At 54.9% G+C, this 23,019-nt stretch overlaps 1 protein-coding gene across 2 annotated transcripts; it reads left to right on the top strand.

Annotated features, from left to right (window-relative positions):
• The first annotated feature begins 60 nt into the window (after window positions 1–60).
• Window positions 61–20,493, top strand: MVK (mevalonate kinase). Of its 2 annotated transcripts, XM_024741555.1 has the most exons (11): window positions 61–163; window positions 1,081–1,172; window positions 2,053–2,200; window positions 4,862–5,006; window positions 6,819–6,974; window positions 10,075–10,178; window positions 10,770–10,815; window positions 14,753–14,843; window positions 15,219–15,335; window positions 18,531–18,684; window positions 19,716–20,493. In XM_024741555.1, the coding sequence occupies exons 2-11, from the start codon at window positions 1,095–1,097 to the stop codon at window positions 19,865–19,867; spliced, it is 1,191 nt and encodes a 396-aa protein (XP_024597323.1). In that variant the 5' UTR covers window positions 61–163; window positions 1,081–1,094; the 3' UTR covers window positions 19,868–20,493. The 2 variants fall into 2 exon arrangements, with proteins under 2 accessions (XP_024597323.1, XP_024597324.1); XM_024741556.1 differs by lacking the exon at window positions 61–163 and having other exon boundaries at window positions 1,153–1,285.
• The last annotated feature ends 2,526 nt before the right edge of the window (window positions 20,494–23,019 follow it).

The raw sequence follows: 23,019 nt of genomic DNA, 5'->3' as shown, positions 1-23,019 counted from the left end.
ACAGCTATTGGCCAACTCTCAAGCCAATTGGTAAAGGGGCTCTCGGTTCGCGTGCTCTGATTGGCTGAGCGAAGGAAGAGGCCTCTTCCCCCCGCCGCCCGCGAGCTTGGGGATGAAGTCCCGGAGCGGCTCGAGCTCGGAAGCAGAGGCCCTGTGGCTACAGGTGAGAGGTCGGGGTCCCGGGACAGGGTGGCGCGAAGTCCGAGGCCGAGACCCAGGACGACCCTGGACCGGGCTCCCGGCTTCTCTGGCTTAGTTTCCCCAACTCTGAGAATCCGTCCTGAAGAGCCGGCAACCTGGAATCTGACAGACCGGATTTGGAGTTTCGGACAAGCAATAGGTCCCCCCACTCCGAGCCTGAGTTTACCCCCGAAGAAACAGGGATCACTGTAGTATATACTTAGCGCATAGTGCGGTTCTGGTCTCACGCTATTGAGGTAAAGCCTTAAATGGATGGTAGTTTTGCATTATTTATAAAAATCTAAAACGCGCACACGTACGCCCAGCAAGTCACTTTCTAGGACTCTGTCTTGTAGAGATCCTGACTTAAATGTGCAAAAAAAAGGTATAACAGCTGTTTTCTGCAGCCTGTTTGTAATTGTGAAACGTTAGAAACAGCCTAAATGTCCAGGAAAAGGTTCCTTCTGGTTCATGATTTCATTTAAATTTGTCTTTAATAGTAGTAATAATAAAAGCTGGAACCAAGAACAGAGCCATTAATAAGTAACCATGAGTATTTGAGTGATTATGGTGTGCCAGACCATAAGTGTTTCCCTTGCATTGTTTAATTTAACCTTCTCAAAACCCGTTGAGCTAAGTACAGTTATTGTCCCCGTGAAACTTTTGAGGTTCATAGCTATTTGAGTGAGTTAGCTAAGATGATATCACTGGGGAGTGGAAGAGCTGGATTTGAACCCAGATCTATTTGATGTGTCTAGCTGACTGCTACCCTGCACTGCTTTATTTGGGCACATAGCAAATGCTGATGGTAGCTGCCTTTTTTATTATAATGGTGAGCTTGAACTAGGCATTCTCTAAGTTCTGGGGACCTTCCATCCGCTTTCTGGCTTTCTTTTTCAGGACTCCCAGGAGCCATGTTGTCAGAAGTCCTGCTAGTGTCTGCTCCAGGGAAAGTCATCCTTCATGGAGAGCACGCCGTGGTCCATGGCAAGGTACAAGGCCCCCTGAGCCTTTGAGGATTAGGAACTGCTTCTCCCTGATGCTAACCTTAAAAGAAGCTGAAAGGAAGCCTTGAGGCATAGCTTGGGAGTACATCAGAGAGGAGGTCAGTTTCTCCCCAGCTGGGCAAAGAAAAGACAGGTCTTAGACCCTCTGAAGGGCTTCTCTGGCCCACCCAGTAAGAGAGGAAAAAGATGACCTGGAAAGCCCCGTGGGTGGAATGAGGCCACTTAGGAAGTGAGCTTCGGTGGAGAAGAGTTTTAAGGACTAAACTCTGGGGAAAACGAATAGGATTCTGCAAAGGAGCCTGAGACATGCATTGTCTCATTTACCTCTTACAACTACTCTCTGCTGTTAAACTTTTATTATCCTATTTTGCAGACGTGGAAGCTGGGACTTAGGAGGGGATCGGTAACTTGATCAAGGTCCCGTACACCTCGGTAGAGCTAGGAGTGAACCTAAGTCTGCTTGAACCCAAAAGCCATGCTTTTTCCACTCTTACAAGCTGTCGTTTTTCATATTTTTAACTTATATTTATCTTTGAAAGCATGGTGATTATGGGGAAGCCATTCCTTGGTGTTGAGAACGTGTGAACTTTTACGTGGGGAGGGCAAATATAAATAGGTATTAACTCCTAATTGATTGGTAGTGGCTGTGCCTAGGCATGTGGGAGAGGGTGCCAACGTTTGATTAGGAGAGGGTGCCAAGGTTGATTAGCAGTGTCTGCCAAGGGCATATAGGTGAGAGTAGCCTGTGTGCTAGTATTTGCCCTCTCTTCTCGGCTCATTGACAAGGGCCCCTTTTTCGTAAGACAGGAGCCATGCTTGTTGCCAACCACCCTCAGGCTAACTGCTTGTGCCCTTCATTCTATAGGTAGCACTGGCTGTGGCCTTGAACTTGAGAACATTCCTCCGGCTTCAGCCCCACAGCAATGGGAAAGTGGACCTCAACTTACCCAACATTGGCATCCAGCGGGCCTGGGATGTGGCCAAGCTTCAGATGCTGGACACCAGCTTTCTGAGTAAGTGCAGGGAGCAGGAACCAGGTGCGGGAAGAGCCTGGGCCCCGAAAAGAGGGGGAAGGAGGACAGCTGGGCTGTCAGCCCAGGCTGTCCCCAAGGGACCAAAAGCCAGCCACTCTGGGGGTGTTTTCTCTCCTGTCCCCACAAAAATAGCTTCACTTATTTATTAATATTTTTTAAATTTAAAAGCATAAAATGATGCACTGGGTCTATGTGAGCCGTTGGGACAGGTCATCAGGGCCTACTGTTGAGTGAAAAAACACAAGATGCAAAACAACACGTATAGATTAAGTATCAGTGGGTATGTAAATGCAGAGAAGAGGCCTGGGAAGATATATATCCGCTGACAATGGTGATTAGTTATGTCTTGGAGGGTACTTCGGTCGGGGAGTGGACAAAGGGAGCCTCCCTTCTACAATGTTGTTTTAACAAAGAGAATGTTTTGGTGTTTTGTGTGATTGAAGATCGTTAAAAATAAAAGTAACTTATGTTACTGGAAAATACGGTCAATGCTGAGATGTTGCCAGGAAAAAAAATCCCCAATTATCACTGCCTCCCACTCCACCGCCCCAGGACAACGCTAAGCATTTTGGTGTTCATCCTTCTGGGTAATTTCCTGTAGACCAGTAGTTAGATTGATTGATTGAGATAGGGAGAGAGCTTGTTTTTTACCCAAAATTGGATCAAGCCACATACACTTTTTTTTTCTTTTCTCTCTTTTTTTCCTTCCTTTTCTTTTTGTTTCCTTCTTTTTCTGTTTTCTTTTTCTTCTTTTTTTTTTTCCATATAAACTTCTTAGAAGCGTGTGGGATTTTTGCCTTCTTCGATATATTGGGGCTCTCTTCCCATACCAATAAATAAAGGCCTCCGTGCTCATTTTTGCTAGTGTTGGGACTGTTTTGTCCACTCCTGAGCAGACACAGTTCGTTCATCAGCGGAGTGACTGTCTGCAGCAAAGCTGCGGTGTGTTCTTTGCTCTCAGTGCCTCCTGTCTGGGCTGACGCCTCATCCTTTGGAACAGTGTCTCCCAGCCAGGGTGGGGCAAGTGAGACTCCTCCAGGGGCCTTTCTTTTTTAAAAAATAATTAATTAATTATATTTGGCTGCGTTGGGTCTTCGTTGCTGTGCGCGGGCTTTCTCTAGTTGCGGCGAGCGGGGGCTGCTCCTGATTGCGGCGCGCGGGCTTATTGCGGTGGCTTCTCTTGTTGCAGAGCACGGGCTCTAGGCACTCCGGCTTCAGTAGTTGTGGCTCGCGGGCTCTAGAGCGCAGGCTCAGTAGTTGTGGCGCACGGGCTTACTTGCTCCGCAGCATGTGGGATCCTCCCAGACCAGGGCTCGAACCCGTGTCCCCTACGTTGGCAGGTGGATTCTTAACCACTGTGCCACCAGGGAAGCCCTAGGAGCCTTTTCCAGACGGTTCCCTGTCCCCCATGAGAATCAGTCCACAGCTAGTCACTCAGCCACTCCCAAACCCTGTAGGGAGATGAAAGAAGAGTTGAAAACCCACAATTTCAAGCAAGCCTCAGTTCTGCCTTGAGATCCCCGGGAGAGGTTTTTGTTGTTGTTGTTTTAACAGTACAGATGGCTTCCTGGCCCTGCCCCTCTCCTATTGAGAATCGGTGGTGGTGGTAGATGACCCGGCGTGTGTATTTGGGTGATTGCAGGGACAGCCTCAATTCAGAGTCACTACTTTGGAGCAACCTGGCCCTTGCTTTCCGTGCTACCCCAGGCCACTCAGCCTGGCCGGAAACGTTCCATGAGAACTGGCTGCTACTTTTGTATGTCAGTAGCACGGATTGAGCAGCCAGGTATAGTGGCACACATCTCAGACCACCTGTCTGAGACTCCCTGTGTGAGCCTGGGAGGGTCACTTACCTCTTTGAGCCCCTGTGAGCAGAGTCATGATGCCTGGGAGGGTTGCTATTGATGATCCCACAGGGTGGGAGGTGGGTGGAGGCTGTGATATGGAGTGTAGTCATTCGCAAGGGCTCGTTAGACTACTTCTCCAAGGAGACAAAGGGGATCTGAACTTTTTGGTGTCAAGTTTTCTACTAGGTTGCCAGGGTCTGCCACATTTTTCTTCCAGTGTTTTTTGTTCCCTCCTAATAGTCCTAAACATAGTGAACATTTGGGCATTTATGTGTCCTGGTTTTATGTGTGTGTCCTGTTCTCACTAATTATGCTTTGGGAGAGGGAAATAATACTGCCTTTGGTTTTGATTTTGTACCGTGGAGTTCAGTCCTAGGCCTTTGATTGTGTGTGCGTGTGTGTGTGTGTGCTTGTGTGTATTTGAAAACTACTAGCAATTAAGCCCTTACTATATGCCAGGAGCAGTGCTAAGGATACTCTGTACCTTATTTAAACAACCCTGGGAGGATGTACTGCTGTTATCTCTGTTTACCAAGGAGGGAAACTGAGGTGCAAATAGATTAAGTCACCTACTCAAGGTCACAGTAACTGGCACAATCAGGGCCCAAACGCAAGTCTGCCTGCCTCCCAAGCCTGCAGTCCCCTGACACTCTCAGCTGTGGTGCTCGGACCCTGAGTCCATGTCCATCCAGATGCTGACTCCCGTGATTGCTCGGCCTTTTGTATTCTGGTGTCTATAAAAGCCCCGAGGCCCTCTCACCCACCCGCTTGCACTTGTTTGCCCATGTGACAGAGCAAGGTGACGTCACAGCACTCACCCCGGAGCAAATGGAGAAGCTGAAGGAGGTGGCGGGCTTCCCCGAGGACTGTGCCGACCACGAGCACCTGGCTGTGCTGTCCTTCCTTTACTTGTACCTGTCCATCTGCCAGAGTCAGAGGTGTGTGCGCGGTCGGGGCAGGGAGTCCGGGTGCAGCCTGCCCCGGAAACTGAGCCAGGGTGGAGGTAGTTTTGGCTGCTGGACGATGCACGGGCTCCTTCCCAGGCTCTGAATAACAGCAGCTGTCCTCGCCGCGTGCCAGGAGCCGTGCTAGACCCTATATGTATGGTCTGCTTTCAGTATTCATGGCAACCCCACGAGAAGGACACTCTCCTCATTTTGCACAGGGAGAAACTGGGACCCAGAGAGATAGAGACATTCAGGGCCACACAGCTACTTAGTGAGTGGTGAGAGCTGGGAAATCAACTTAGTTCCCTTCAGTGTCGGCGCCTGCCCTTTTAACCCCACACTGCCTCCTCTGGCCTCTTCGATTCAACCAAAGCCAGATTCCATTCTCAGATCCACGGTGTGTCTTCTTCAAGCCATGCCCAGAGAGGCACCCTTGTTCCACATCCCACAGGCTCCAGGGGAACTCCGTGATTAGCAGAGTGAAGCCTGTGTTACGATAAGATGTGGGTTGTCTCCTCTCTCGGGAAAGCCGGCTCCTAGAGGGGGACATTCCTGCTGAGGTGGTATCACAGGGTGACAGAGGGCACGGGCTGAGTGTCAGACGGCGTTGGTTCACACCCCAGCGCGACCATTTACTAGCTTTTGTGAGGTTCTTACCCTTCCTGAGCCTCAGTTTCCTCATCTGTAAGATGGGGGTGGTAATAGCACCTACCTCGTAGGGTTCCTGTGAAGTTAGATGAGTTCATTTAATTAAAGTGTTTGATTCAGAGCCTGGCACGTAGCTTGATAAATGTTAGCTATTATTATTATCACCTTCCTCAGAAAAACTATCAGAGGATTAGAAACATTATAGATGAAATGGGCCTAGCACTGTAACTGGCACACAGTGCGTATTCATTGTGATTTGTGGGCCAGAACCTGAAGGGAAAGCCTCAAGGCGCAGCCCTTCACTCGTGCAGCAGACGCTGGCTAAGCGGCCACTGGGCCCGGGCGCTGCGCTGCAGACACATTCAATCGCGTCTTGACACTTTTAGTCCAGTGCCGGGGTTTTCACCTTGAGAGGGGCGTGTCCCCTTCTGGGGTGAGGGCGGGGGACACATTCCAGAATCTGATGTGGGTGGGGTGGGCACGTGCAGTTTGAAAAGGCAGATTCAGTCTTATAATGTTATATTTGGAAAACGGGAAGAGTGCTTAATGGAAATGATAGAACCTGACGTCTGACAGTTCTCGCTGGGGGGAAGTAGAGGTAAGATGCAGCGATTGGGAACTCTCTGCTGATCCAGAGCAGGCCTGTGTTACACGCGGTTGGGAAACGCTGTCCAGCAGGAGAGGCATCCCGTGAACACAGTATCAGCGCCCAGGGGGATCATTTGAGGACGGTCTTGCAGGATGGGTAGGAATTCCCCTGAGGGAGAAAGGGGTGCAGAGCTGTCCTGGGCAGAGGGACCAGCCTATGCTGAGGGCAGGGCATTGAAAGAGCCTTGCTTCTGTGGGGAGCAGGAAGGAGTTTATAGGAATGGTCGGTGGATCGCGAGGCACTTTTAGGAAGAACTCCAGTTGGACAACAACATAGTGACTTAAACGATCCTCTCCCTATTTTCAAGTTGTCTGATTCACCATGAGTTCCTGGCATCCAACAGGGGTGCCTTTGGGGTTGGGAGATCTCCCCGAGGTCAGAAAACTGGGCCAGACTATTAGGGTGAGGCCCTGCCCGTGTCCAGTCCTGGGTCTGGGCCGCCGGTTCAGCGCGGGCCCCTCGCGGCCCTCCAGGAGAGCCACGCTCTGCTGCCTGCTGTGTTTCAGGGCCCTGCCCAGCCTGGACGTTGCCGTGTGGTCGGAGCTGCCCACTGGGGCCGGCCTCGGCTCCAGTGCCGCCTACTCCGTGTGTTTGGCGGCTGCCCTCCTGACTGCGTGCAAGGAGATCCCAAACCCACTGAAGGATGGTGAGGCCGCCAGCAGGTAATCAGGCCCTTGCCTCGCTCCTTGTCCTTCCTGGGCTCCGCACCCTGCACCAAGAGGAGAGAGGTGTCCCTTGGCCACGTTACAGCTGAGGACGCTGGGGGACAGGGCAGCCACACAGCTAGTGATGGCAGACCTAGATCTGGACCCGGCAGTCTGAATCCAGAGCCTGAGCTCTTTGCCCCCAACCCGCCACCCCTCCTTGCCTCCTTTGGGTTCAGGTGCCCGTGATTTGGTAGAAAGAGCCTGAGCCCGGATGTAGAGGGCAATGGATCAGAGGAGCCATCGGGCTGCCCCTGCCATCGACTCGCTGAGGGACCTTGGCCAGCCTGCTGCCCCCCCACCTCACCCTGGGAGCCTCACTCAGTGAGGCTGTAAATGTCGATACGGATACCCGGCGGGTGTTGCCAGCTGGTACCAAATGGTTATGAAAAGCAGTGTAACGTGCTGAGAAATAAACAGGAGCATCCGTCAGGTCAGGGCGTCTCCCCTCCCGCGGGTCCTCGACCCACAAGGTCGCAGCGTCTCCTCCGCGGCTTATTGTAAGTCACTGAGGCTTGTCCAGACAGGTGTGCCGGTGGACTGTTTCTGTTACTTGGGGAAACTTGAGAAACCGGCCCTAGCGCAGATAATGCAGTTTGCCCTGGGAGTTGGGGATGAGGCCCCAGGATCCAGCCTGGCAGCTTCTTGGTGACACCTGCCCTGGGCCCTCATGGCTCCGGGGAGCCCTCCCGCTGGGGGGCCTTATGTACCAGCCACGTGGGCCCAGCTGTGCTGTCGGGGGCTCTGCTGGCTAAGCCTGGAGGTCGCTTTGGTCCCCGTGGCCACAGCAGGTGTGTGGGTCTGTTGATGTGATTCCCGGTCCAAATTCCCCAGGGCTGCTCTGAAGGGCGTGTGCTGGAGAGAGGCTGGGGCGGGGCTGGGGGGGTCGGAGGTGGGGGTGGGAAGCATTAGGCAGGTAATGAGCCCGTAATGATTGCACCTGCGGGGGATGCGCGGCAGCTATTCTCCGGAATGGTTTTCAGGAATCTCAGGTTTGCCGGTTAACTGGCTACTCTCTGGGGCTCCATTTCCTCATCTGAAAGTGAGGGGCAGCACCTATGATCCCTTGGGTGGGGGGAGCTTCCAGTTTTGACATGTGCTGATCCTGAGATAAGATGGTGACTCAGGAAGGAGGCTTCAAGACAGCCGCTCATTACTGTGTGCTGATCACTGCTTCTAGCCCAGAGCAGTGAAGGCCGTGTTGCCCTGGGTGTCCCACATAGACACCTGCCCACAGACCGGCCAACTGGCTCTGCCTTTCAAAGGATATGGGTGGTTTTGTGTGCGTGCGTGCATGTACACACCTGTGGGTGAGCCAGTGTCCAATGTGCATGTGGGTGTGGTCTTTCTCATGCTGCTTCCTTCCACCCAGTTCTCCCACCTCCCCTGAAGACCCATCATTCCTTCTCAGAAGCTGTGAAGAGAGCAGACCCACCCGCCCTGCCCCCCAGCGTTTCCCAATCGGAAAGAAGTCTCGAGTTTGCAGAGTGGGCCAGGCCCTGGGCTATGTTCAGCTACCCCTTCCCCACTTGCTGGCTTGCTCGCTCACTTTTCGGTCCTGGAAAGGGCCAGTTCTTGTCCAGTTCCAGGAGTAACACAGGCTGCACAGCCTCGGGCTGGACTGCTCTCCCGCTATGTCTTGCCTCACTGACCCACCTTGTCCCTCAGCCCCTCCATTCAGAACAGGGTGTACCCCGTGCAGCCAGCATCGCACTTCCCAGAGGCTGTAGTTAAGTTCTGGTGGCTTCCTGACATCTGCTCTGTATTAGACTCCAAGCTGCAAGCAGTTAAGGACCACGTCTGTGTGGGCTTAGTCACAGGTACATAGTAGATGCTCAATAAATATTGGACAAGTGAGTGAGTCTCGTCGGCACCAAAATGGTCAGTAGTTAACGAGCTCAGGCAGCTGTGGTACTGTGGTCTGAATCTCGGTGTCCTCTGCTGTAAGAAAGGGGATGGTAATTGTGCCTTCCCTTTTGAGTTATAGTGATTGTGAGGATTACAGATCGTCCATTAGAGAAAGCCTTTAGCGCAGTGCTTGGCCCTGGGTAATCAGTAGCTTTGAGCAGTGTTAACTCACTATGAATCATAGCCTCACAACCACCATGTGAGTCTCAGGTCCCTAAAATCCTCATCTGACAGATGAGGAAAGAGACTCAGAGGGGGTGATTGACTTGCCCAAGGCTCCACAGCAAAGGAGTGGGTGGACCAGGCTTGGAGTGACTCCAGGTGCCGTGATCCCAGGTGGCCTCTTTTTCCAGAGCACATACTCTCCCCTGGGCATTTTACAAAGCACCTGTGTTTTTTCCATCCCACAAAATCCTCTGTGAGGTGGACATCTTTATCCTTATTCCCCAGATGAGAACACTGAGGGTCGGAGGTGACGCAGCTGCTCAGGGACGCCCAGTGAGTCAGCGGCGGGATGGGGTTCACCCCAGCTCCCTGCTTGATTCCCAGCTCAGCTGCACAAGCCCCAGTGGCTTCTGCCATTTCACGGGACAGGGGCTCGACAGAAAGGAAACAAGAGCTGAGAGAGAAGGTGGGGCAGTGGGGCTGAGCACTTGCCCTCGTTTGATACTCGCATGTTTTGGGTCTGTTCACTTAAACCGTCATTGAGTCCGCATCCCTTCTGGGGAGGCACTGTGGCCACGGGCTGGGGAGGGATCCAGAGATGACCCACATTCCACACCCCTGCGCTGAGCCTGTGAGGAGGGAGGAGTTACCATCCTACAGAGAAGAGTGAGGCTCAGAGAGGGCAGGCAAGGGGCCCAGGGTCACTCAGCTCGTAAGAGGCAAAAAGCAGGATCCCGTGAACTCAAAGCCTTGGCTCTTTTCGCTGTACCAGGCGAAAAGGCATGCTTTAGGGCATGCTCTTTAGCTGGAGAGGTTCAGAATTGTTTATTTTTCTCTTCTTTCTGAGTTCGGGGCCCAAGCCCCTTTGCCTTTTTGGTCTCCAGCAAGCCCAGCCTGTGACCCCTGCCCTCTGCTTCCCTCGGTGACCCCCAGCCCCCTCTTCACCACCATGGACAGTAAAGACAAATCTCTGTGTCTCCTCCAGGTGGACTGAGGAGAGCTTGGAACTAATTAACAAGTGGGCCTTCCAGGGGGAGAGGGTGATTCATGGGAACCCCTCCGGAGTGGACAACGCTGTCAGCACCTGGGGTAGGTGCTGCCTCGGGCCTGTGTTCTTTATTTTTAGTCTTTTAGAAATTCTTATGACAAGCGTAGCTGCCCAGGCTCTGTGGGTTTGGGATGAGCAGCATCAGTGGATTCTGACGAAGATGGCATTTTCCTGGTGGGAGGGGAACGGGGGACGTCTCAGGGCCTCACATGTCCTGGATCCAAATCTTGGGAGGTGGGCCGGGGCCTGGGCAGCTACGGTTTCAGTGGGACCCCCAGCCCCAGGGGTCCAGATGGTGAAGCTGTGGAACCATTGCTGTGGGGTCTGCAGACCACACCAGCTGGGCTCCCCTCCGATGAGAACGCCTGCTGTAGTCCCACCTCCACCCCATCACCGTGCAGCCCATCGGAGGGAAGCTGGATGCCTGGATGTAAGGGAGGGACCCCAAGTCCTGGGTGCAGAGCGCCTTCGCGCCCTCCTGGGCCTTTGCTGCCTGAAGCTGAGATGCCTAGTTATGGGGTTGAGTCTGGTTACGGTGACACTCTACCCCTACCCCAAACCCAGCCCCTTTCCCGAGAGGCACAGGTACGGAGCTTTTCCTACGACTCTGACCCACTCTTTCTTCTCTTTAGGAGGAGCGCTCCGATACCAGCAAGGGAAGATTTCATCCTTAAAGAGGTAATTCTGGGGGAGCCGCAGCTTCCGCGTCTGGCAGGGAAGGGGGGAGCCCCATTTCTTTGGGAAGGAGTGAGGGGCATGTGCCCCTGGGCATCCCCTCCCCTGTGTGGTCCCACAGGGCGTGGGCCGCGAGGAGGCCTGCTCTTTCCTCTCCACTTTAGCTCTTTTTTTTTTTGGCTGCGCCGCGTGGCTTGTGGGGTCTTAGTTCCCTGACCAGGGAGGATTGAACCATGGCCCTCAGCAGCGAGAGTGCAGAGTCCTAACCACCGGACCGCCAGAGAATTCCCCACTTTAGCTCTTAAATTGCCGAGAGATCAGAGGGGGCGGTCATGCAAGGCTGCGCCATTCCACTTCCAGGAAGTGGCTGTTTCCCCAGACCTTCATTCAGTTACCTGTTCATCCGTCCATTTGTTCAGTAAACAAGAACTGATACCTTCCTGTGTTCCAGATGACACTGCATTAGGGCTTAGGGGTATAAAGATGAATCTCGGACATAGTCCTGGGCGGTTAGGGACAGACATACACACACAAGCCACCAGAAGACAACGTGGGAGTTGCTATAGTGATGGCACCATGGCCGAGCACGACTGGAGCCCGCAGCAGGCTCGTGGGAGTCCGAGTGGAAGGGACATTTAGCAACTTTCAGCTTGTTTTATATTTCCTTCCGCCTTCCCGCCGGAAGCCTTGGAATTACAGACATGCGTATTAAATTCCAACACCCTCTGTTCTGTTTGCACTCTGTGTGGAAACGTCAGCGGCAGGAGTGAAGCTCATGGCCAGCAGGAGCAGGTACCTCCTGGCTCTTCCCTGAGCCCTCCATCAAGTTGTGGGGGGGCAGTGGTTGTCCCAGGGTGCTCTGCCGCCTCGGGGCACCTTTCCACACTCTGAGGGTCCCAGGGCTCCCTGTCACCTTCTGCAGCCAGGGTGGTCTTCTTGGCAGCTGAACAGCAGGTCCCGGCCCTCTGCCTCTGCCAGCTGGGCCACTGCATTCGAGGCTCAGTGACCTGGCAGGCCATGGTGCGGACTCCTTCTGCCTGCACCTCTGGCATCTCCCCACCCCTGCTCTGTCAGCTTCTGGGAGCCAAGCCTGCCTTTCTGAGGCCCCACATCAGTGTTTCTTTAGCCTCAGCGCTGCGGACATTTGGGGCTGGAGAATTCCTTGCAGTGGGGGCGGTCCTGTGCAGCGTGGGATGTTTAGTAGCATCCCTGGGCTCTGCCCACCGGATACCCGTAGCACCTCCCCTGTCTCCCAGTGTGACAACCAAAGAGAGCTCCAGACATTGCCACCTGTCCCCTGGAGGGCAAGTGCCCCTGGGTGACAGCCACTGCTCCACACAAAGGAGGGAGCGGAACCATTTAGGAGCTTGAAACAGCTCCCTCCGGCTGCTTGTGGAAGCGATGGCGGGGGGAGGGGGGGTCTTGTGCCCAGGTGGCGGCTGGCCCTGCCAGGTGGACCGAATCCACATGCAGTGAGAGCAGGAGCGAAGGCGGGATGCAGAGGTCTGTGGGCCCGTGCCTGCCCTCAGCCCACGGGCTTTTGGAGGAGGCAGTCGTGGCTGTGATCCTCGGCACACAGGTGTCCTCGGGGTTCTGAAGCCGCTGGGGATGACAGTCATAGGCAGGCTGCAGACCTGGGGAGTCCTTCTCAGGGCAGGGGCAGGTCATTCACTCTGTTCCCTGTGAGCCTGTTGTATCCTAAGCCCTGAACTGGGCCCTGGGGACAGAAGATCAATGCAGATGTGGCCAGGCACATGCATGGCCTCTGGGGGGAATTAAGAGCTGAGCGCTGGAGGGTTTCCTAGGCATGCGGAGGCGTGGGGAGAGGCCCCAAGATGTGCACAGTGACCGGTGGTGGTGGCGAGGTGGTGGCAGATTCTCTGGGGTCCACAGGCTCAAGTTTGAGCCCAGCTCTGCCATTTGCCTGCTGGGGGCCCTTAGGTGAGTCACTTCTCCTGAGGCCTCTGTCTTCTCATTTACGTAATAGGGATCCTGGGCATGGACTCAGAAATGGCATTTATCAAGTGCTTATTCACTCCTTCCTGACCAAGTTCATTCATCCGGTCTACAAATATCTCTGAAAAACTACTGGGTGCTGAGGCCTCAGCAGGGAGCCCCAAATCCCGCCTTCATGGAACTCCCACTTTGTGGGAGGACAACCCACAGACAGATGTCCCTGTAAGGGCGCGGCAGGCCATCCCCACGGCCTTAGGACACATTAAGCAGAGGGAAGGCCAGAACGTGAATGGGGGAGTTGGACAGGCTGATCAAGGGAAGCTTCTAACCAGACGGCATTTGAGCAGAGCTGCCGAGGCCGGGGCAGGTCCCTGGAGGAGGAGACGCACATGCAAAGGCCCTGAGGCAGGAGTGTTCCTGGCGTGCTTAGCAGCAGCCAGGAGGCCAGTGTGGCTGAGTGGAATGAGCTCCAAGGGAGGGCAGAGATGAGATGAGGCTGAGGACATAGCCAGGCCCAGATCACTTACAGGGCATAGCCCCAGGTGGTGGTCACTGGATGTCATAGGACCCTGAGTTTTGTGGGGCCCGCAGGGCTAGTAGCAGGCCCGTTTGCAGAGGACTTTTTCTGAGAAAGATGAAGATGTGACACCCAAAGTTCTCCCATCCCGATGGATGGTGACAGAGCGGCTGACCTTTGCTGCTGGTTACAGGGCGCTGTGGTGAGCAGATGGCAGATTCTCTGAGAAGCCAGGAGGCCAGACTCCACATTAATCCCGCCAATGGCTTAAAGGGGAGCCCTTGCACCCCAGACCACGCCTGGTGCTTCTCAATAATAAAATAATAATAAAAGCATTGTTTGCGGAGAGGATCAAGATGTGACCTACCAGAATGCTGCCCTTTTGAGGAATGGCTTGTCTTTAAAGGGAAGAGAAAAGCCAAATAGAATGTTCATCGTTTGTAAAGTTAAAAAAAGCCAGTCTCCAAGGCTGAGAATCGATATTAATTTCATGGGCTTATGGGCGGTGAGATCAAGCAGGTTTCTGACAGCCTTTTCCAGCCCTGTTGGATTTTACAATCTTGATCTGTGAAAAGAAAAGCGAATAAACGTATCAGGGGCCTGTCTCCAGCTATCTCTGGCTAGAGCTCATCCAAATTCTCCACGCTCTGTCCCTGGCCTTGGAGCAGTGCTCTGAAAGGCAGGTTGGGATGACAAGAAACAGTGGCTTAAGTCCCCAAAGACAGCCAACCACAAGGACAATTGGGGTTGTGGCTTTAGGAGGGATTAGAAAGCCCAGAGGGCAGATGAAGACGATAGGGTTGTGCTGGAGAGCCGGCTGACCGTGGCCCCACCAGGCCCTCCGTTCTCCCATCTGGGGTGACTGACTTCCTCTAACCACACCTAGTATCATACCAGGGCCACTGGTCTGGGCACCGTCGAGGCAGGGCAAGAACTGGCTCAGAGCGCTGGGACCCTGACTCTCCCATAAGGCTGCCCTCCCCTCGCGTTCCTGTGCCCACTGGAGCATCCTTCTTCCCCATGCCCCCTCCATGACCCATCCCTGGTCCTGTGGCTTTTTCTTTTTGAATCTTCAGCACCCTCCTCTCCAGTTCCCTGGGGTGGCCCACAGGACAGAACCTCAGCCCCTTCTTGTACCCTTTGTACTTCTAACTCCATGCATGCCAGGCCCTCCATGTGCACGTTTGCTCGAGGTGGAATGAATGAATGAGTGAGTCACAAGCCAAAGGAAAATGTCCGTCCGCTCAGGGGCCAAAGCAGGGAGGCAGCTGTAGGCGGTGGTGGGCACCCCGGGGTGGGCGTCAGGAACCCATGCTCCCTGGACCTGTCTCCAGCCTGCCATTGACGTCACCTCCCCGGGCCTCTGCTTCCTGCACTGGGTCAGGGTGGGGCGGAGTACAGGCGGGCCCCCAGCCCTGACCCAGCTGCCCTGTCCTGGGCTCACTGTGGACCCTCTTCACCCCACAGGCCACCAGCTCTGAAGATCCTGCTGACCAACACCAAAGTCCCTCGCAGCACCAAGGCCCTGGTGGCCGGCGTCAGGAGCAGGCTGCTGAAGGTGCTGCTGGCTCCACTCCTGGGCGGGTTCCCGGCAGGGCCACGGCACTCACGTTTGGGTGTCCAAGCCCTCCCTCTGCCTCGTGGGTTAGTGGAGGGGGGTGGGCTGGAGGGGACCTGGGAAGGTACCATCTGTCCATACCCCTGCCGGGAGGCAGAACAGGAATTGTTAGACGTGCTGGCTTTGCAGTGAAAACCCCCGCTTGGGTCAAGCATGGCTGGACAAGGTGGGGACCAGGCCAGAAGGAGAGGGGGTCTCCTTAGAGGGTGGGTGTGGGCCCTGGGGACACCTCCTCCCCCTGCCCTGGTGCTGGAGCAGCTGTCCAGTGTCTGCCAGCCCCCAGGCCTCATGGGCCCTCGATCCCTTTCCCTGCAGTTCCCAGAGATCGTGGCCCCCCTCCTGACCTCCATAGACGCCATTTCCCTGGAGTGCGAGCGGTTGCTGGGGGAGATGGCGGCGGCCCCAGCCCCAGAGCACTACCTCGTGCTGGAGGTAAGAGCCCGCCTGCAGGATCGGGGTCCCTCACCCATGGCGCTGTCCCAGGCAGGGGCTCCCCATCTGCGCTCAGAATCTCTGGGAGCTAAAACACAGAGGCCGGGGCCTGGGCACCCATGTGTGCACCCGTGAGCAAGCGTGCCTTCTTTTGAAGCCTCTTCCCAGGTGATTCGGAATAATCAAGTGAACACACAGACAGCACTGAGGGCGGTGCCTGGCATGTGCTAAGTACGACGGGCCAGGTTTGGGATCATGCATGTAAGGACACAGTCCTCCATAGGTCCAGGAGCAATTTCTCCCCTGGCCGCTTCTTTCCCGTCATGTTTGCTAAGTGCATCTATTCATGCAGTAACTGTTTCTCACCTGCATGCCGTGCATCAGACATGGTCTAAAATTGTTCTCTCACTGTCAATACTCCAGCCACCACCCTGTGTCTAATTCTAGTGTAGAGGTTGAGACCTCACGCTTTGGGTTTCCTCAGGCCCAGGTCTGAATCGTGGCCTCACTGGAGTGTCTTAAGAGTGCAGTGAGGCCCTGTGGGTAACACACGAGCACAATGCCCGATGAGCCACCAGCTCAGCCAGAGGGCCCAGGCTCATTCCCAGACCCGGTCCATCTGGCCCAGTGAATGGACTGCATTAAAAAGCCATCTGGCTTCCCTGCAAGAATCAGAAGATCCGGCAGCCCCAGCTGACATAGCTGTGTGGCAGCGGTCAGCTGGAGGTGCCCAGGGGACCCCCTTGAGAGTGGCCCTGGGGTCTCCATTTCTCCATAGTCCCCACCACTCCCTAAGTATTACCCACAGCCACTATACTCTTTGCCTGGTGCCTCCCTGTCCCACTGTAGGTATTTGAGTCTGCAGCCCCTGTAATGAGTGGGAACTGCTACTCTCCCAGGTCTCTTCACAAATGATTCCTCACTTAGTCCTACAACAATCTACCTGTGAAGTGGATAAGTTGCCACCCTTTTACAGATATAAAAACCAAGACCTAAAGAGAATGACTTTCTCTGAGGTTTTCCAACTAGTGAGTGGCCCTGAGCTAGGGAGTCACTGACTTACTTGTTTATTCCTTTAGTCAACAATGTTTTTTTTTTGGCCTCGTTGCACAGCTTGCAGGATCTTAGTTCCCTGACCAGGGATTGAACCTGGGCCACGACAGTGAAAGCGTCGAGTCCTAACTGCTGGACCGCCAGGGAATTCCCAACAAATTTTTAATGAGTATCTACTACAGGCCCAGTGTAGGGACTCCATCTAATTCATTTCTGGGCTTTTGCCCTCGTTCCCCCAGCCTTTGCCTGCTCATTCTCAATTCCTTTCACGTAGAAAGGAAGGGAACACAGTCTTCCCGAGTAGGAAATTAATAATGATGGAGTGCTGCCTAAAATACACCCTGTTGAGCCCCTGGAGAATGCCTCAGAACAGCACGTCGATTATACATCGTATATATTTTTGGCTTCGGCAGCCGCTGAAATGTGCAGCTCGCCTCCCGGACAGCTCTGCGCTCAAGCCAGCGAGCTGTTCTCCTGTGTCACAGCCTGTCATCTGATCCTTGACAGATTTTGGATCAGAATGTGACAGGTGTCTGGAACCTGCCTTGGCAACGTGACACCTGGTGCTCAGGCGCAGAGAGAGGCCCCCAGAAGTTTTCCCTCCCATCCAGCCCTCGGGGCCGGTGAAAGGCACCCGAGGCTGCCACCGGGCCATCACGCCTGTCTGCTCGTTTGTCAAAAGTACTGGGGTGTGTGAGGCGGGCTGCGGGGGGGAGGCAGACCCGACCCTGCCCGACGGCTCCAGGCAGGAGAACCAGGTGGGCCTCGGCAGACGGCCCTGTGATTGGCAACCCTTATGGCACACAGGCGCTCCCAAGACCCCGGGGCAGAGCTGCATGCTGTCAAGCCGCACACGGCAAGAAGTGGGTGGCAGGAGGGATGCCAAGGGTGCTCTCAGAGGCGGGGTAGATGCACGCTTCGCATCAGGCAGACCCGGCTTCCCGTGCCAGCTCAGTACCTTACTAGCTCAGTGACCTTAGGCAAATCACTTTCTCCTCTGAGCCTCAGTTTTCCCCTTTGAAAACTGGGGATGATAGTAATGCAACCATAAAAGTACTAACAGCAGCTGACGTTTGCCAAGCACTTACCCCATTCCACGCATCATGTGAAAGATACCTCATTCCATCCTCACAGCAGTGAGGCAGATACTCTTACAATCCCTGCTTTACAAGGGGGATAACTGAGGCTCAGAGTGAAAGACCTCTTCCCAAGACACACGACCAAGAAGTGGCAGAGCTGGGACCCAAACCCAGGCCCCTCTGCCTCCAGATCCCACATTTGTAACTTCCCTGCAGACCGGAGCTCATCCTCAGAGCCTCAGCATCTAGCAGGGTGCCAGCAGCATGTTGAAGGGATTTGCCAGACACCGATGGAGTAAATGAAATGTAAATAAGGAACGCCTGGGCAGTGAGGGTTGTTAGCTTTGTTATTTCATCAACCTGCATCTTGTTTGATCTGCAGGAGGGCAGGAATTTTATTATGCATAATCAAAGAAACCTGAACAAACATTTAGCAATTTCCCCCACTTGTGACCTTGTTAGAACTACAAACCTGTTCTTATTCTGAAAATCGGTAGCTGAGGGAGCTGTAGGATGGCATATTACTTGAGACTTCTTTTCCTGCAAATGACAGAAATCCATCTCAACTAGACTTTAGCAGAAAAGGAATTTATTGGCTTATAACTGACACGACCAGAGGGGACAGCTTCAGGCATAGCTGGATCCAGGGGCCAAAGATCTAGTGTGAAATCTCCATCTTCTCTGTAATCTCTGACCATGTGCAGGGAAGATAACTCTGGCGGCCTACCTCTGAAGTCAACCAGTTTTGGCAGCTTCCAAGGAAAGAGGCAGAGTAAACCCTGGGAGGGATCTCATTGGCCCAGCTGGGGTCACAAGCCTGATCAGTCCCCATGGCCGGAGCCTTCTGTGGCCAGGCCTGGGACATGTGCTCACCACCAGCTCCATCCCAGCCCCGTGGGACATCCTGCGGGAAGGAGAGGTTCTTTTATCAGTGGAGAGGGACAGTGTGCTCGGTAGTCAGAGCCATTTGCGTTCCCAAACCAGCAGCTGTCACGTGGACAGGGCGGGCACAGGACCTCGACCTCAGGCAGGCCAAGCAGGAACAGAGACCTCTCTCCCTCAGGAGCTCATCGACATGAACCAGCACCATCTGAATGCCCTTGGTGTGGGCCATGCCTCGCTGGACCGGCTGTGCCAGGTGACCATGGCCCACGGACTGCACAGCAAGCTCACTGGCGCGGGCGGCGGGGGCTGTGGCATCACGCTTCTCAGGCCAGGTACCCAGGGGATGGGCAGGGTTCCACCTGGGCAGTTCCCTTGGGAGAAAGAAGAGGCCTCTGAACAGTCTCAGCTCTGCTATATGGCCTTGGTCAAGTGAATTAACCTCTCTGGGCCTTTGTTGCCACATTGGTAAAATGAGGATGCTAACAATCTAGTTTATGTAAGATTGTTGCCTAGATTCAAGGAGGAAAAAGGCATTTAGAGAGGCTGGTGCCGGGCTTGTTCGCACCACCTCCTTACCTGCCAAGCCTCCCACAAGCTTGAGAAGTAACCGGGACATTGTCACCACCAACCCTACCAGCCTTGCATCCCCTGCTGTCACCTCTTGATGGGGCCACGATGCGGACTGACCTTGCTACAAAAGAAAGGGGTCTCTCTCCTCTTAGTCTCTGGGGAAAGAGCAGGGCCGAGGATGAGGAACGGGCCTATAGCAGCCCCTGTGCTGGGGTGGGAGTCACTGCTCCTTTTGGTTTCCTTTCTCTCTGTCTCCCCTTCTTGGCCTCCTCCTCCTTCCTTTTCTTGTCCTGCTTTTCCCCTTTGCTCTGCTATAAGCCCTCAGTGGCCCACAGAGGCCCCCTCCGCCTCAGTGGGACTCCCAGGCCTCAGGGAGTCACCGTGTCCTAACTTCAGGATACCTTGACTGTGGGGACCTAGTTCAGGCGGCGATGACGATGGCGAGAGAACATTCTTGAGCGTGTGTGGTGTACCAGGCGCTGTGCCAGGCTCTCCACCTGCAGTAGCCCATGCCAGCCTCACCGTGACCCTTGAGGGGTAGGTCTCATTATTATCCCCTTTCCCAGATGAGGAGACTGAGGCTCAGAGAGGGGATGTCATTTGTCTGAGGCCCCACGGCTGAGCCAAGGTCAGGTCCGTGTGACTTGGGATCCACAACCCTCCCGGGGAGGGTGCCAGGCTCGGCATACCAACAGGAAGACCGGCCCCTGGGCCTGTGCCGTGAGCGGAGACAAACATTCTCCAAGGGAGTGGACGGTTGTCAGGGGTGACCTGCTGCCCTTCCTCCCCACAGATCTGGAGCAGCCGGAGGTGGAGGCCATGAAGCAGGCGCTGACCAGCTGTGGGTTTGACTGCTGGGAAACCAGCATCGGTGCCCCTGGTGTCTCCGTCCACACGGCCGCCTCCCTGGACCCCCCTGTCCGGCAAGCCCTGGATGGCCTCTGAGATGAAACCACCCCGCCACGAAGCCCCTTCCCGATTATCCTGGGCACTGGAGTTGTCCTCTGTGCCGGCCGGTGGGCACCCAGCTCCTGACACTGACCGGGAGGCCCCCAGCCCCTCTGTGCCGTGAAGGCTGCAGAAATGACCTTAGGTGTCATCTAGTTCAGTGTCCCCTCCCACTGGCCATGCCCCCCAGTCCCCGGGGTGAGGCAGGCGGCCCAGAAGCCATGTCTGTGTTCTACAACGTTCTCTGGAGCCGGCGGACAGTGGGGCCATGTGGAGTCCTCTGAGACTCAAGGGCCTCTTTCCTGTCCTCCCTGAAGCGCCCACAGACCCACAAATTCCCTGGCAGAGCTGCTTGGATCCGAGATACAGGGGTCTGGTTTCCAGAGCAGCGGGCCTTCTCCCTCCTTCCACCTCTGCTCACCTCCCCCAGGAAGCCTTCCCAGGCTGTTCTCTCCAGCTAGATTGTGGGTTCCCTCAGGCGGTGTCCGGGTCGTGGTCTTTGCCTTCTACCCTGCAGCCCGAGGGTTGGCCAAAGGCAGGGTTGATGTGCAGTTTCTTCCAGTCTGGACCCAAGGGGTTTGCAGAAAAGATGGCAAAGGGGGAATAAAAAGATCTTGAGTAAACAGTGCTTCACTCGTGTCGGGAAAGAAGAGGGAGGGCCTCTTAGTCTCCAGCTGCCCACACCTTCCTCTCCTGTCCTGTCCCTTCTCCAGCCACTTTCTCAGTGGAAAGAAAGGCTTTGGGTCACTTGGTTGTGTGTCTCAGGGGATGGGGCGGGGTTTGCCCAGATGGCCCTGGCCAGACAGGGACGGATGCCCGGACATCAAGCTCTCATCCCCTCAGCAGAGCTCCAGCCCACTTTTCCAAAAAGGGGAATTTTAAGCTTCCTTCCTTCTCAAATCGTGAGTACCCACTAATCCGCAGACTTTTTTAAGAAATGGAAACAAACCTGCTGTAGGTCATGGAATATTCCTTTCTTTCTAAAATTGACTGGGGGTGGGAAAGAGACGAGCACTGGTAGCCGGTGCCTGGCACCTGCTGGCCCTATTTGAATTTTATATTGCAAGTCAAGGCTCTATGAAATGGCAGAATCCATACAAAAGCTCTGGTAGCTAGCACGTTGCCACCGGAAGCTCTGGAAGCCCTGGGTCTGCAAGAGGCCGGACGAGAAGTTTGGGGGGGGCTGGGGCAGGGAGTGCAGGATTTGGTTAAAATGGCTCTGTGCTTCTGCCCTTGACCACTAGGGGGCAGCTGGCTTCTTTCCCAGCATCTTCACGGGGAGGGTGAGTAGGAGCCAGCCTTAGAGCACAGTCTCTCTGCCCCCCACACCAGGGTTCTCTCTCCAGGTTCCGCCTGGGGTCACTGCCAGGAATCTGAGGGCAATAGGAAGAACATCTGCCCCAGCTTAACATGTGAAAATGACCCTAGCATCACTGATGGGGGGTTGCCTGCCTCTGCCCTTCAAAACAAATAATGCATAAAATGATAATACTGAGGGCTTACCATGTGTGGGGCACCGTTCTAGGCACTGTCCCTCAGTCATCGCTTTTCATCTACCCCAATCTTGGAGAATAATTGCCAGTCTCAGTCCCATTTTACAGATCGGGAAACTGAAGCTCAGAGAGGTTGAGTAACTCATCCAAGGCCACACGGCGAATCAGCATCCAAGGCAGGATTCCAACTCAGATGGTCTGACTCCAGCCCCTGCCCTCAGCCCCTATGTGCTTCTGCCTGGACACAGGTTTGTTGTGATTCTTGCTGTTTTCCACGCTCGGGCTCCTGATTTCCTCCAGACTCTGATGTACGTGGTCAGAGTGGGGCTTGGGCCTGGGTGTTTTTTGAAAGTTCCCCATATGGTTTGAATGAGCACTCAGGGTTGCAAGATGCTTCTCAGGGATGAGGCTGGTTGGCAGCATTTCTGCACTGCAGGAGGCAGGCCTGAGAGGAGGGTGTCCAGAGGCTGAGGCCCCAGAACCTACCTGCTCCTTGAGACGCTCCCTCTTCCTCGCTCCCTGGGGACCAGGTGTCACTCCTGGAGCAGAAGCCAACCCGTTACTCTTGCCCCACTGAAGCAGCCACCTGGCGTGCCTTGGCCTGCAGGCTCTCACCTCAGCCACTGTCACCGGCCACCATATGGGCCTAGTGGGCCCCACTCCTGGCCACCTGTCTTGATACAACATTTGTACACGATTTGCATCTGTAGCCTCGCCCTTCTCGTTGCCTAGCGTGGTGGTTCTCACTCCCAGCTGCGCCTGGAAACCACCCCTGAATGCCTCACCCCACCCTCAGCTGTTCCGATTCAACAGATCACGGCGGGACTCAATCATGGGTAGTTTGTCCAAGCTCCTAGGTGACTCGAATGTGTGGCCAGGCTGAGGACACTGAACTAGATGACACCTAAGGTCGTTTCTGCAGCCTTCACGGCACTGAGAGCTCGCCTGGGCCCCCAACCGGCTCTGCCAGCCACTAGCCACGTGACCTCGGGCAAGCCAGTCCACTCTCGGGGCCGTGGGCTCCTCATCGGGAAGATAGAAGTAATAGTAATGCCCACCTTACAGAGTTTCATGAAGACTGAATGAGAAAATGCACGTAACACCCTTGGCACGGTGCCTGGCACAGTGTAAGCACTCAGTAAACGCTCATTTTAACGGTCCTGAGCTGAGAGACGGTGTCTCTCAGAGCCCAGAAATGGTGCACAGAGCTGGTTAGACGCACACAGCCCCGTCTGTTCAAAGCCCCTAGGTGGAGAGCCCCGGGGTCGCAGTTCGAGAAACACAGCGAATGCCAACTGGCTTTCCAGCCTCCTGGCTTCCTCCCCAAAGAGGCGGTGACGTAGCCCCAAGCCCTCTCCGGCTGCTGGAGGACGGCAGTTTCTCAAGTCAGCATTTGGAGTGGCTCCCAGCCTCTGCAGCCAGTTTAACACTCACCCCCCGCCCCCCACCAGCCAGAAGTCGCAGGACATTTGCCCGCTCTGGCAGAGGTCTCGCTTTGGGAGACAGGCAGCAGACAGAGGAGCCGCTACAGTCACACCCATGTTCTTCCTGTCGGTGGGGCTCTTTTTCTCCCTGAGACCGGCTCCCATGGACGGCGGGCAGCCTGTTGAGTCAGGCGCTGGCTGCAGGTCAGCAGGCTGGTAGGGCCCGCCCTGC

Source organism: Neophocaena asiaeorientalis, unplaced genomic scaffold (assembly GCF_003031525.2).
Source record: "Neophocaena asiaeorientalis asiaeorientalis breed wild unplaced genomic scaffold, Neophocaena_asiaeorientalis_V1.1 scaffold648, whole genome shotgun sequence".
NCBI lineage: Eukaryota > Metazoa > Chordata > Mammalia > Artiodactyla > Phocoenidae > Neophocaena > Neophocaena asiaeorientalis.
Note: the sequence above shows the minus strand (reverse complement) of the source record. Positions and strands in the feature narration are given on the sequence as shown.